The sequence below is a fragment of the Ornithorhynchus anatinus genome, chromosome Y3 (assembly GCF_004115215.2).
Source record: "Ornithorhynchus anatinus isolate Pmale09 chromosome Y3, mOrnAna1.pri.v4, whole genome shotgun sequence".
Taxonomy (NCBI): Eukaryota; Metazoa; Chordata; class Mammalia; order Monotremata; family Ornithorhynchidae; genus Ornithorhynchus; species Ornithorhynchus anatinus.
The window spans coordinates 1,754-15,953 of record NC_053177.1 but is presented as its reverse complement, the minus strand read 5'-3'; the positions used below and the strand labels follow the sequence as shown (position 1 = coordinate 15,953).

The window sequence follows — 14,200 nt, the reverse complement described above, 5'->3', positions numbered from 1 at the left end:
CTGCTGTGGCCCTCGGTTCAGAGCCCCAGAACCTCTGGGGATTGAGGCCCTCTGGGTCCAAAGCCCTCAGCTGACACGGCTTTCTGGCCAAAGGTTGTGTGGTGGCCTTGGTAAAACGAATCTTTCAGGATTCTCCGTGTGTGCCTGGCATTCCTTGTCCCTGCTGGGCTTGCAAGGTGTTGTGGGCCCTGTCTCCCACGCTTACACTCATTTTTGTCTGTGGGCTTTGATCCTGCAGCCTCTGGTGTGGGCAGTTCAGCCTTCCTGGTTTATGGTCCTGTCTGGCAGCCAAATCGAGAAGCAGCATGGCTTCGTGGAAGGAGCACGGGCTGGGGAGTCGTGGGTTCTAATCCTGACTCTGCCACTTATCAGCTGTGTGACTTTGGGAAGTCATCACTTAACTTCTCTGTGCCTCAGTTACATCATCTGTAAAATGGGGATTAAGACTGTGATTCCAATGTGGGCTAACCTGATTACCTTGTATCTACCCCAGCTCTTAGAACAGTGTTTGGCAGGTAGTAATGGCTTAACAAATACCATTCTTCTACTTCTTCTTACGATTATTGAGATGCAGATAAGGAGTCTCTCCACGTCTCAAAGTCATCTGTAAAATGGGGGTTAAGAGTGTGAGCCCCACGTGGGACACCATATTTACCTTGTGCGTACCCCAGTGCTTAGAAGAGTGTTTGACACATAATGAGCACTTAGCAAATACTATAATTATTTTTATAATTATTACTGAGATACAGATAACAGGCCTCTCAAAGTCTCTCTGTCTCCAGCTGACTTGGTGGCATTTAGATGGGGCTTCCTGCTGTTTTCTCTTGGTTTGAGTTAGATTCTGCTGGGGTCAGCTGTGACGGGGGTGTCAACACATGGTGACCCAAGAAACCTCCTACTGCACCAGTCCCTGGTTTTTATCATTTGAAACTATTAGGCCCAGGATCATGGGTCTCTTTGCCCTGAGTGTGGGTAGTTGCCTCTCCAATTAAATTCAGAATTTTAGGAGTTGAATCTCCTGGACCGCTTAGCATGTCAGTCTGAGTGGCAGAAGTTAATGGCAACACCTACTTTGTCCAGCGAAGAAGAGTTGTAGCCCTTGTGGGGGAAGATTCGGTTCAGAACCCCAGAAGCTCTGAGGATTAAGAACCACTGGAGTCAAAGCCTCCAGATGACAGGTCTTTCTGGGAACATGTGGTCCCCAATCTTGGTAAAAGAATACTTTGGTGACAGTGTGAGAGAGAGAGAGAGAGAGAGAGTGTGTCTGGCTTCCTCTCTCCCTGCCAAACTAGCAAGGTGATGTGGGCCCTATCTCCCATGTGCAAAGCCACCTCTCACAATAGATTTCGATCCTGCAGTCTGTGGTATGGGCAGGTCATCCTTCTGGGTTTGAGGGTTATTTGGAAACTATAATAGATGCTGTGGTAAAGCAGTCTCTCTGGGTCTCTGTCCTTAGCTGCTTGAGTGGCAAAGTTGGATGGGATTGGCCACTGGCATCCAGTGGTTTGGGGTAGATTTTCGTGTGGTCAACTTCATGAGGTTCTCACCTGGCAGAGATTCAGGGGACTTCTTCCTCTGCTTTCCTCTGGTTTTTTACCTTCAGATCTGCTTCGTATTTTGATGGCCCTAGAACACCCGTTTCCAGGAGCTGGTCTTACTGCTGGTCTCCCGGCAGCCTGTGGTTTCATTGACCCAACACTGGGTCATCCTGTTCCACATTCTTCTAGGTGGTACATGGTGGGAAGTGGTGTGTGGAACCAGTAGGCCTGGGATCATGAGTCTCCTTGCCCTGAGCACGGGTGCTTGCTTGCCTGGCTCCTTAAATTCAGAAATTTAGGAGTTGAAGCTCCTGGGGTGGTAGGCATTTCAATGTGGGTGTCCGAAGGTGATGACAAACGCTAATCTTTCCCACGACAGACTGTTGTGGGCCTCCGTTCAGAACCCTAGAAAGTTTGGGGATTTAGAACCCCTGGGGTCAAAGACCCCAGCTGCCAGTCCTTTCTGGGAACATTTTATGGTCTGTCCATGGTTAAATGAATCTTTCTGGACCCTCTGTGTGTATCTGGCGTTCCTTGTTTCTGCTGGGCTTGCGGGGTGATGTGGGCCCAGTCTTCCATGCGCATATACATTTCGCTTAGTGAACTTTGATCCTGCAGCCTGTGGTGTTTGCGGTTCAGCCTTCTGGGTTTGAGGACTATCTGGAAGCCAAAATTGAGATGTAGAATAGGGGTTTCTCAAAGTCTCTCTGGCTCCAGCTGAATCAGTGGCAAAATTAGATGGAATTAGCTGTTGCCTTTCCTTAGTTTGGGGCAGATTCTGGTGGGGTCAACTTTGTGGGGAATTTCAGCCCACACAAATCCAATTTAATACCTTCTGTGCCTGCCCCTGGTTTTCTGCTCTGGATTTAGGTCCCCCCCAGTGCAACATCTTCGTAGAGCTGGTCATACTGCACTGCTGGACTTGGAGCAGCCTATGGTTCTGTTCATCCAACACTGACTCATCCAATTCAAAATTCTGGTAGGTGGTCCATGTGGTGAGTGGTGTGTAGAACTATCAGGCCCAGGATCACGGGTCTCTTTGCCCTGAGTGTGGATACTTGCCTGCCCCTTTCAGTTCAGGATTTTCAGAATTCAATATCCCAGGTCTCATAGCATGTCAGTGTGAGTGGCAGAAGGTGATGGCAAAACCTATTCTGTCTGATGAAGGACAGTTGCAGCCCTTGGGTGGGCAGACTCAGTTCAGAACCCCAGAACCTCTGGGGATTGAGACCCACTGAGCTGAAAGCCCTCAGCTGAGAGGCCTTTGTGATAAAAGGCCTTTGTGCTGTGGCCTTGGTAAAGTGACCCTGTGTGTTTATCTGGCATTCCTTATTCCCTCCTGGGATTGCAGGGTGATGTGGACCCTGTCTCCTACACACAGCCCCTTTTCTCTTGGTGAGCTCTGATCCTGCAGCCTGTGATGTGGGCAGGTCAGCCTTCTGGTTTTGAAGGCTCTCGAGAAGCCAAAATAGAGGCCGCGATTAAGAGGCCTCTCAGCGTCCCTCTGTCTTTAACTGCCTCACTGGCGTTGGCTGCTGCCTTTCCTTGGTTTTGGGTAGATTCTCTTGAGTTTGGTTTCCTAGGAGGGGTTCTCTACCCACGGAGATCCAAGAGACTTTCTTCTGCACTTACCGCTGGGTTTTTTTTTATCATCTTATGTAGTTGGATGTAGGTCTCCCCAGAGCACCTGCTTCCCGGAGGTGGTCGTACTGGGGGACTCCAGGCAGCCTATGGTTCCGTTCACCCAACACTGTCTCATCCAATTGCAAATTCTGCCAAGAGGTCGATCCATGGTGGGAAGTGCTGTGGGGAACCAGTAGGTCCAGGATCACGAGTCTCTCTGCCCTGAGCCCGGGTGTTCAGCTACCCTCTTAAGTTCCAAATTTTACGAGTTGAATCTCCTGGGCCGCGAGGCTTGTCTGTGGGTGGTAGGAGGTGATGGCAACACTTAGTCTGTCCAGTGAAGGACAGTTGTTGCTCTTGGGTGGGCATACCCAGTTCAGAATTGCAGAAGTTCTGGGCATGAGGCCCACTGGCATCAAAACCCTCAGCTGGTAGGCCTTTCTGGGAAAAAGTTGTGATTTGCCCTTGGTAAAATACATTTTTCTGAACACTCATAGTCCCCGCTAAGCTTGGCGAATATCATGTGCCTTGTCTCCCACGGGCACACTCACTTCTCTCCAACTGCAGCTTGTGATGCGGGCAGGTCAGCCTTTTGGCTTTGAAGGCTATCTGGAAGCCAACAGAAGGTGGGGTTTAGGGTTTTCTCAGGGTTTCTCTGTCTCGAGCTGAGTCGGTGACAGAGTTAGATGGGGTTGGCTTCTGCCTTCCCTTGGTTTTGATTAGATTCTTGTGGGATCAGCTTCATGCGGGCCTCAACCTTCAGAGATTGAAGATACTTCCTTCTGCATCTGCTTCTGGTTTTTGTCTTCGTATCTGTTTTGGGTTCAGTTCCCCCCAGAACACCTGGGTCCAAGAGCTGGTCGTACTGCTGGTTTCCAGGCAGCCTATGGTCACTCACCTGCTTAAGTGCAAAATTTTAGGAGTTGGATCTCCTGGGCCACTAGACGTGTCCGTGAGTGGCGGGAGTTTATGGGTACAGTTACTGTGTCTGATGAAGAATAGTTGTTGCCCTTGGTTGAAGCTCTGGGGATTAAGGCCCACTGGGGTCAAAGCCCTCAGCTGACAAGGCTTTCTGGCAACACGTTGTGTTGTGGCCTTGGTAAAATGAATCTTTCAGGACCCTCTATGTGTATCTGGCATTCCTTTTCCCTGCTGGCCTTGCGGAGTGATGTGGGCCCTCTCTCCCATGTGCACACCCTTTCCACTCAGTAGGCTTGATCCTGCCTCCTGTGGTGTGGGCAGTCCGACCTTCTGGGTGTGAGAGCTGTCTGAAAGTCAATAGAGGCCCCGAATAATGGGTCTCTCAGGATCTCTCTGTTTCCAGTCTACTCGGTGGCAGAGATAGATGGGGTTGGTTTCTGCCTTTTCTTGGTTTGGGGTATATTCTTGTGGGATTAACTTTGTGGGGGATCTCAACCCACAGAGATCCAAGATACTTCTATTTGTACCTGCCCCTGACTTTTAATACCTTGTCTGGTTTGAATTCAGGATCCCCCATTAACCTGCTTCCAGGAACCGCTCTTATTGTTGGACTCCAGGAAGCCTAGGGTGCCATTGGCCCAACGTTTGCTCGGCCAACTGCTGATTTTTCCAGGTGGTTCATGGTGGGAAGTGTTGTATGGAACCATTCAGGCCGGGCTCACGGGTCTCTTTGCCCAAAGTGTGGGTGTTTGCCTGACCCCTGAACTTCAGAATTTTAGGAGTTGAATTGCGTAGGGTGCTTGGCATTTTAGCAATGGTAGAAGGTGATGGCAACACCTATTGTGTCCGATAAAGGACGGCTGTGGCCCTTGGGGGGGCAGACTCGGTTCCAATCCCCAGATCCTCTGGGGATGGAGGCTCACTGGGGTCAAAGTCCTCAGCTGCCAGGCCATTCTGGGAACACTTTGTGCTGTGGCCTTCTTTGTGTATGTAGCATTCCTTGTCCCTGCTGGGCTTGCTGGGTGATGTGTGCCTGTCCCCCATGCACACACCCATTTCTCTCAGTAAGCTTTGGTCCTGCAGGCTGGGATCTGGGTAGTTGAGTCTTCTACGTTTGAGGGCTATCAGGAAGCCAAAATAAAGGCTGTGGTTAAGGGGTCTCTCACAGTCTCCCTTTCCTTAGCTGTCTGAGTTGGATTGGCTGCTGTCTTCCACTGGTTTTGTTTGGATTCTCAAGTGGTTAGCTTTGTCTGTGGGCGAGGGGTGGTCGCAATCCACAGAGATCCAAAAGACTTCCTTCTGCACCTGCCCTGGTTATTTATCATCCTATCTGCTTTGGATTCAGGTCTCCCGCCTGAACACCTGCTCCCAGGAAGTGGTTGTACTGCAGGACTCTGGCCAGCCTATGTTTCCGTTCACCCAACAATGTCTCATTCGATTCCAAATTCTGCCAGGTTGTCCATGGTGGGAAGTGTTTTGTGGAAGGAGTAGACCCGGGATCGTGGGTCTCTTTGCCCTGAGCAAGGGTGGTGCCCCACCCACTTAATTTCAGAATTTGAAGACTTGGAACCGCCCGGCCCCTTGGAGGCATCGCCACGTGGGCTCGGGATCTCTGCTCCCTTGGAGGTGAGCTCTGGACCGCTGGTCCCCTTATTCCCGACTGAATCGGCCACCACATGGACTCGGGAGCTCCTCTCCGTTACAGCAGAGCCTTGCACCGCCCGGCCCTATTCCTGCCAAGCTCTCTGGCTGCCTGTCCATCTCCACGCCGCAACCGCCTCTCCCGAGAGCTGCGCCTTGGACCGAACGGCCCCGCGGCTACATGAACCTCTCGCAACCTGGACCTCTGCACCCGCGCTGAAGGACTCGGCCACTAAGGTTCTTCCCCCCGCCCCCGCACACCCCCAGCCACCAGCTACCATTGTACTTCCCTGCCCGGGCCCGGGGACACTGTGCTCCCCTGCTGGGGCCCGGGGTCTTTGTGCTCCCCTGCACCGGTCCAGGGACATTGTGCTACCGTGCTCGGCCCTGGGGACATTGTGTCCCCCTGCTCGACCCTAGGGACACTGTGTCCGCCTGCTCGGCCCTGGGGAAATTGTGCTCCCCTGCTCGGGCCCGGGGACATTCTGCTCCCCTGCTCGGGCCCGGGGTCTTCGTGCTCCCCTACAAGGGCCCGAGGACATTGTGCTCCACTGCTCGGTCCCAGGGACATTGTGCTCCCCTGTTGGGTCCCGGGGACATTGTTCTCCCCTGCTCGGGCCCGGGGACATTGTGTTCCCGTGCAAGGGCCCGGGGGTCTTTGTGCTCCCCTGCTCGGGCCCGAGACATTGTGTCCCCCCCTTGCACCCACAGCTACTTTCAAGTGTGGCCTCTGGAACCCCCGCTCTATTACAGGTAAGCTACCTTTCATCCATGACTTTTTCCTCTCCCGCTCTCCCGTTCTCTCCTCCTTCTCGCCCTTTTGGAAACGTGGCTCTCTACCGAAGACACGGTCTCCACCGCCGCTCTCTCCAGTGGAGGCCTCTCCTTCTCCCACTCCCCCAGACTCACCGGTAAGGGAGGAGGCGCCGGCTTCTTGCTCTCACCCCGTTGCCGCTTCCGCACTATCCCTCCTCCCCCCTCCCTCTCCTTCCCCTCCTTCGAAGCCCATATCATTCGCCTCTACCACCCCCTCCAGATACTTGTCGCTGTCATCTACCGCCCTCCCGGTCCCACCTCCGACTTCTTAACCACCTTGACCCCTTTCTCACCTTCCTTCTCTCCTTCTCTCTGCCCACTCTGATCCTCGGAGACTTCAACATCCATATGGATGTACCCGACGACTCCTCTGCCGCCCGCCTGCTATGCCTCCTCGACTCTGCCGACCTCCTCCTCCACCATACCGCGCCCACTCACCGACCCGGTCACACCCTCGATCTCATCATCTCCTACCGCTGCACTATCTCCTCCCTCACCAACTCTGAAATCCCTCTCTCTGACCATAACCTTCTCACCTGCCTCATGTCTCACACTCCCTCCCCCTGCAAATCTTCGCTAGTGCCCCACAGAGATGTCTGCTCTCTCGATCCCATCCGTCTTTCCAAAAGCATCTCTCCTCACCTTGCCCCCCTGTCCTCACTTCCCACTCCCGATGATCAGGTCTCCACTCTCAACTCCACCCTCTCTACTTCATCTCGACTCTCTCGCCCCCCTTTCCCTCCGCCGCTCTCGCTCCACTAACCCACAGCCCTGGATCACCTCCTATGTCCGCCTCGTACGCTCCTATGCTCGAGCTGCTGAGCGCTGCTGGCGAAAGTCCAAGCACCAAGACGACCTCACACACTTGAGATTTATCCTTTCCTGCCTTAGCTCTGCCCTCTCCTTCCTGCCTTAGCTCTGCCCTCTCCTCCGCCAGGCAAAGCTTCTTCTCCTCCCTCATCGACACCCATGCCCGTCACCCCCGCCGATTGTTCCAGACCTTTAACTCTCTCCTTAGGCCCCCTGTTCCTCCCACTCCCCCACCTCTCACCCCCAATGATCTGGCCACCTATTTCATTACAAAAATCAACACAATCAGGGCTGAGCTCCCCAAAGTCAGCCCTCCGTGTCTCCCCTCCCCCCCACCAACCCTCTCCCCTTCTTTTCCATCCTTCCCTGCAGTATCCTCAGAGGAGATCTCCTCCCTCCTCGAAAGTGCCACCCCCTCCACCTGGGCTTGGGACCCCATTCCCTCTCACCTTATTAAAACCATCGCCCCTGCCCTCCTCCCTTCCTTAACTTCTATTTTTAACCACTCAATCTCCAATGGCTCCTTCCCCGCTGCCTCCCCCATCCTAAAAAAACCCGGTCTTGACCCCACTTCCCCCTCCAGTTATCGCCCTATCTCCCTACTACCCTTCCTTTCCAGAATCCTTGAACCGGTCATCTACAATCGATGCTTAGAATTCCTTAACTCCCATTCTTTCCTAGACCCCCTGCAATCTAGCTTCTGTCCCCTCCACTCTACCGAGACTGCTCTCTCTAAGGTAACCCATGACCTCCTTCTTGCCAAATCCAGTGGCTCCTACTCCATTCTGATCCTCCTTGACCTCTCTGCTGCCTTTGACACTGTCGACGATCCCCTCCTCCTCCATACCTTATCTCACCTTGGCTTCACGGACTCCGTCCTCTCCTGGTTCTCCTCTTACCTCTCTGGCCGGTTATTCTCGGTCTCCTTAGCTGGCACCTCCTCCCCCTCCCATCCTTTAACTGTTGGAGTTCCTCAAGGATCAGTTCTTGGCCCTCTTCTGTTCTCCATTTACACTCACTCCCTCGGTGAACTCATTCACTCTCACGGCGTTGACTACCATCTCTACGCAGATCACAGGCAGATCTACATCTCTGCCCCTGTCCTCTCCCCCTCCCTTCAGGCTCGCATCTCCTCCTGCCTCTGGGATGTCTCCACCTGGATGTCGGCCCGCCACCTAAAACTCAACATGAGCAAGACTGAGCTCCTCATCTTCCCTCCCAAACCCGGTCCTCTCCCTGACTTGTCTATCACCGTGGATGGCACGACCATCCTTCCCGTCTCTCAGGCCTGCAATCTCGGTGTCATCCTTAACTTGTCTCTCTCGTTCACCCCACACATCCTATCCGTTACCAAGACCTGCCGGTTTCACCTTTACAATATCGCCAAGATCCGCCCTTTCCTCTTCACCCAGACGGCTACCTTACTGCTACAGGCTCTCGTTATATCCCGGCTAGACTACTGTGTTAGCCTTCTCTCTGACCTCCCTTCCTCCTATCTCGCCCCGCTCCAGGCTATTCTTCACTCCGCTGCCCGGCTCATCTTCCTACAGAAACGATCTGGGCATGTCACTCCCCTTCTTAACTACGTTGCCTATCAACCTCCGCTCCAAACAAAAACTCCTCACTCTAGGCTTCAAGGCTCTCCATCACCTTGCCCCTTCCTACCTCTCCTCCCTTCTCTCTTTCTACCGCCCACCCTGCACGCTCCGCTCCTCTGCTGCCCACCTCCTCACCGTCCCTCGGTCTCGCCTATCCCGCCGTCGACCCCTGGGCCACGTCCTCCCGTGGTCCTGGAACGCCGTCCTTCCTCACCTCCGCCAAACTGATTCTCTTCCCCTCTTCAAAACCCTACTTAAAACTCACCTCCTCCAAGAGGCCTTCCCAGACTGAGCTCCTCTTCTCTCTCTACTCCCTCTACCATCCCCCCCCTTCACCTCTCCACAGCTAAACCCTCTTTTCCCCCTTTCCCTCTGCTCCTCCCCTTCTCCCTTCCCATCCCCTCAGCACTGTACTCGTCCGCTCAACTGTATACATTTCCATTACCCTATTTATTTTGTTAATGAAATGTACATCGCCTTGATTCTATTTAGTTGCCATTGTTTTTATGAGATGTTCTTCCCCTTGACGCTGTTTATTACCATTGTTCTTGTCTATCCGTCTCCCCCGATTAGACTGTAAGCCCGTCAAACGGCAGGGACTGTCTCTATCTGTTGCCAACTTGTTCATTCCAAGCGCTTAGTACAGTGCTCTGCACATAGTAAGCGCTCAATAAATACTATTGAATGACATTGTGCCCCCCTGCGCGGGCCCGGGGACAGTGTGCTCCCCTTCTTGGGCCCGGGGACACTGTGCTCCCCTGCTTGCCCCTGGGGACACTATGTCCCCCTTCTCAGCCGGGGGACATTGTGCACCCCTGCTCAGGCCCGGGGACATTTTACTCTCCTGCTCGGGCCCAGGGTCTTTGTGCTCCATGGCAAGGGCCCGGGGACATTGTGATCCCCTGTTCGGGGCCGGGTCTTTGTGCTCCCCTGCACGGGCCCGTGTACATTGTGCTCCCGTGCACGGGCCCGGGGACATTGTTGCTCCCCTGCAAGGGCCCGGGGACATTGTGCTTCCCTGCACAGGCCCGCATATATTGTGCTCCCCTGCATGGGCCCGGGGACACTGTGCTCCCCTGCACGGCCCCGTGTACATTGTGCTCCCCTGCAAGGGCCCGGGGTCTTTGGGCTCCCCTTCACGGGCCCGGGGACATTGTGATCCCCTGCTTGGGCCCGGGGAAATTGTGCTCCCCTGCAAGGGCCCGGAGACATTGTGCTCCCCTCCTCGGGCCCATGGAAATTGTGCTCCCCTGCTCGGGCCCGGGGCCTTTGGGCTCCCCTGCAAAGGCCCGTGGACATTGTGCTCCCCTGCTCGGGCCCGGAGCCTTTGTGCTCCCCTGCAAGGGCCCGGGGTCTTTGGGCTCCCCTGCACGGGCCCGGGGACATTGTGCTCCCCTGCTCGGGCCCGGGGACATTGTGCTCCCTTGCTCGGGCCTGGGGAAATTGTGCTCCCCTGCACGGGCCCGGGGAAATTGTGACCCCGTTCTTGGCCCTAGGGACATTGTGTCCCCCGCTTGGGCCCAGGGTCATTGTGCTCCTCCACTTGGGCCTGGGGACATTGTGCTACCCTGCTTGGCCCTGGGGACATTGTGTCCCCCTTGCTTGGCCCTGGGGACACTGTGCTCCCCGCTTGGGCCCGGGGTCATTGTGCTCCGCTGCACGGGCCCAGGGACATTGTGTTCCCTTGCTCGAGCCTGGGAACATTGTGCTCCCCTGCTCGGGCCCGTAGTCGTTGTCCTCCCCTGCTCAAGCCCTAGGACATTGTGCTCCCCTGCTTGGGCCCGGGGACATGGTACTCCCCAACCACCCTTCCCCCACTCTGCCCGAAGCGGCCATTTTGGGAAGCCGTCACTTCCTCTTCCCCGGTGAGGTGATTCATCTCCCCACCCCGGGCGACGGTGTCCGTGTTCGTACTGTGTTACCTTACCTTAGGCGCCACTTATGCCAGCAACCCACCCCGGACAACCTCAGGACGCCTGCAGGCGCCTCAGAGACATTTGGACATGAGCCCCGGGACTCTCCTTGTCGCTGGCCTTTTGACTTTGATTTCGATCAGGTTGACCCTTAGCCAAGTCGACCCCCGAGCCTGGTCATCACCCGCTTCTTAATACTATTTTATTGTATCATATTGTATCATGTTACTGTACTACCGATTTCACATGTTATCGTTAATTGTTGTCAGTGCTCCCACCTATCTCTCAGGACTCACCATGTCCTTCCACCCCCCCTTCCCACCTGCCCCTCCCAATCCTTTCTTTCCCCTTCCCCTCTCTCGCCCAGTTCTTTCCCGCTCTCTCCTCTGCCTCCTCTCCCCTCCTCTCCCCCGCCCTAGAACCCCACTTTACCAGGGCCACCCCTCCTCCCCCTTCCCCTCCCCTTCTCCCCACCAATCCCCCTCCTCTCACCCTCCCCCTTTCCTCTTCCCCACCCACGCCTCATCCCAGTCCTCCTGTCCCACTGCCACCCCTCATCCCCATCTCCCCGTCCAGGGCCCTGCCACCTCGTTCCCATCCAAACCTTCCCCTCCCCCTGCTCCCCCCGCATTGCGCCTTCCCTCCTCCACTCTTTAACTTCTATCTTTATCCACTCACTCTCCAATGGCTTCTTCCCCTCTGCCTTCAAACATGCCCATGTCTCCCCCATCCTAAAAAAACCCTTTATCGACCAAACCTCCCCTTCCAGTTATCACCCTAACTCCCTACTACCTTTTCTTTCCAAGATCCTAGAACGAGTCGTCTACACTCGCTGCTTAGAATACCTTACTTCCCATTCCCTCCTGGACCCCTTCCAATCTGGCTTTCGTCCCCTCCACTCTACCGAGACTGCTCTCTCTAAGGTTACCAATGATCTCCTTCTTGCCAAATCCAATGGCTTCTACTCTATTCTAATCCTCCTTGACCTTTCAGTTGCCTTTGACACTGTCGACCATCCCCTTCTCCTCCACACCTTATCGCACCTTGGCTTCACGGACTCCGTCGTCTCCTGGGTCTCCTCTTATCTCTCTGGCCGGTCATTCTCGGTCTCCTTCGCAGGCTCCTCCTCCCCCTCCCATCCTCTAACTGATGGGGTTCCTCAAGGGTCCGTTCTTTGCCCTCTTCTGTTCTCCATCTAGACTCACTCCCTCGGTGAACTCATTTGCTCTCACGGCTTCAATTATCATCTCTATGCAGATGACACACAAATCTACATCTCTGCCCCGTCCTCTCCCCCTCCCTTCAGGCTCGAATCTCCTCCTGCCTCCAGGACGTCTCTACCTGGGTGTTTGCACGCAACCTAAGGCTCAACATGACGAAAACTGAGCTCCTAATCTTCCCTCCCAAGTCCTGTCCTCTCCCTGACTTCCCTATCACTGTGGATGGTACAAACATCCTTCCCGTCTCTCAGGCCCGCAACCTCGGTGTCATCTTTGACTCATCTCTCTCGTTCACCCCACACATCCGATCCGACAACAAAACCTGCCAGTCTCACCTTTATAATATCGCCAAGATCCAGCCTTTCCTCTCCACCCAAACTTAACCTTACTGTTACAGACTCTCGTAATATCCCATCTAGATTACTGTGTCAGCCTGCTCGCTGATCTCCCTTCCTCTCCTCTCTCCTCGCTCCAGTCTATTCTGCACTCTGCTGCCCGGCTCATCTTCCTACAGAAATGCTCTGGGCATGTCACTCCCCTTCTTTAAAACCTCCAATGGTTGCCGATCAACCTCCGCACAAAACAAAAACTTCTCACTCTTGGCTTCAAGGCTCTCCATCACCTTGCCCCATCTTACCTCTCCTCCCTTGTCTCTTTCCACTTCCACCCCCGCACGCTTCGCTCCTCTGCCTCCCAACTCCTCACCGTCCCTCGTTCTCGCCTATCCCACCGTCGACCCCTGGGCCACATCCTCCGCGGTCTTGGAATGCCCTCCCTCCTCACCTCTGCCAAACTACTTCTCTTCCCCTCTTCAAATCCCTACTTGAAGCTCACCTCCTCCAAGAGGCCTTCCCAGACTGAGCTCCCCTTTTCCCTCTGCTCCCTCTACCCCCCTTCACCTCTCCACAGCTAAACCCTCTTTTCGCCCCTTTCCCTCTGCTGCTCCCCTTCTCCCTTCCCATCCCTTCAACACTGTACTCGTCCGCTCAACTGTATGTATTTTCATTACCCTATTTATTTCGTTACTGAGATGTACATCACCTTGATTCTATTTATTTGCCATTGTCTTAATGAGATGTTCATCCCCTTGAGTTTATTCATTGCTATTACTCTTGTCTGTCTGTCTCCCCCGATTAGACTGTAAACCCTTCATAGGGCAGACACTGTCTCTATTACTGATTTGTGCATTCTAAGTGCTTAGTACAGTACTCTGCTCATAGTAAGCACTCAATAAATACTATTGAATGAATGAATGGACCGCTAGGCTTGTCTGTGGGTGGCAGAAGGTGATAAATTAGCAATACCAACTGTATCCAGTGAAGGACAGTTGTTACACTTGGATAGACAGACTCAGTTCAGAATCCCAGAACCTTTGGGGATTGAGGCCCACTGGGGTCTGAGCCCTCAGCTGATGGAGCCTTCTGGGAACACAATGTGCAGTGGCCCTGGTGAAATTAATCATTCGGGACCCTCTGTGGATATCTGACGTTCCTTGTCCCTCTGGGGCCTGGAGGGTGATGTGGGTCCTGTCCTCCATGCGCACACCCATTTCTCTCTATAGTCTTCAATCCTGCAGCCTTCAGCCTTCTGTGTTTGAGGCCTATCTGGAAGCCATAAGAGAGACTGTCATAAAAGTGTGCCTCTGGCCTCTCTGACCTTAGCTTCCTGGGTGGCAGAGATGGATGGTGTTGGCTCCTCGGGTCCAGTGGTTTGGGGTAGATTCTCATGAGGTCTATTTTATGAAGTTCTCAAGTGGCAGAGATTCAGGGGACTACTTCCTTTGCTTTCCTCTGGTTTTTACCTTCAAATCTGTTTTGTATTTTCGTGCCCCTGCAATATCTACTTCCAGGAGCTTGTATGCTCCATTCACCCAACACTGTGTCATCCAGTTCCAGATTCTGCCTGGTGGCACATGGTGGAAAGTAGTGTATGAACCATTCAACCCCTCATGATGCCTTGAGTGTGCAGAGTTGCCTGCCCCCTTAAATTCAGAGTTTAAAGATTTGAATTACCTGGGCATCCAGGCCTTTCGGCATGGGTGGCAGATGCCAAGGGGGATAAGCACTAGGAGTGTCACAGCACTCCTAACCAGTATTCCTAGGTTTCGCATCATCATTCAT

General features: G+C 54.0%; 1 protein-coding gene across 1 annotated transcript in view; it reads right to left on the bottom strand.

Annotated features, from left to right (window-relative positions):
* The window catches only part of LOC100083829 (chloride intracellular channel protein 5), a 37,785-nt gene extending 32,996 nt beyond the window's left edge, over nt 1–4,789 (bottom strand). Inside the window, exons 1-5 of the mRNA XM_039910975.1 lie at nt 4,664–4,789; nt 3,713–3,770; nt 3,226–3,341; nt 2,371–2,550; nt 2,068–2,198 (exon numbers count right to left, since the gene is read on the bottom strand). Of these exons, the coding sequence (XP_039766909.1) occupies nt 2,068–2,198; nt 2,371–2,550; nt 3,226–3,341; nt 3,713–3,770; nt 4,664–4,789 (611 nt within the window). The remainder of the gene's footprint in view (nt 1–2,067; nt 2,199–2,370; nt 2,551–3,225; nt 3,342–3,712; nt 3,771–4,663) is intronic.
* Nucleotides 4,790–14,200: the final 9,411 nt, after the last annotated feature.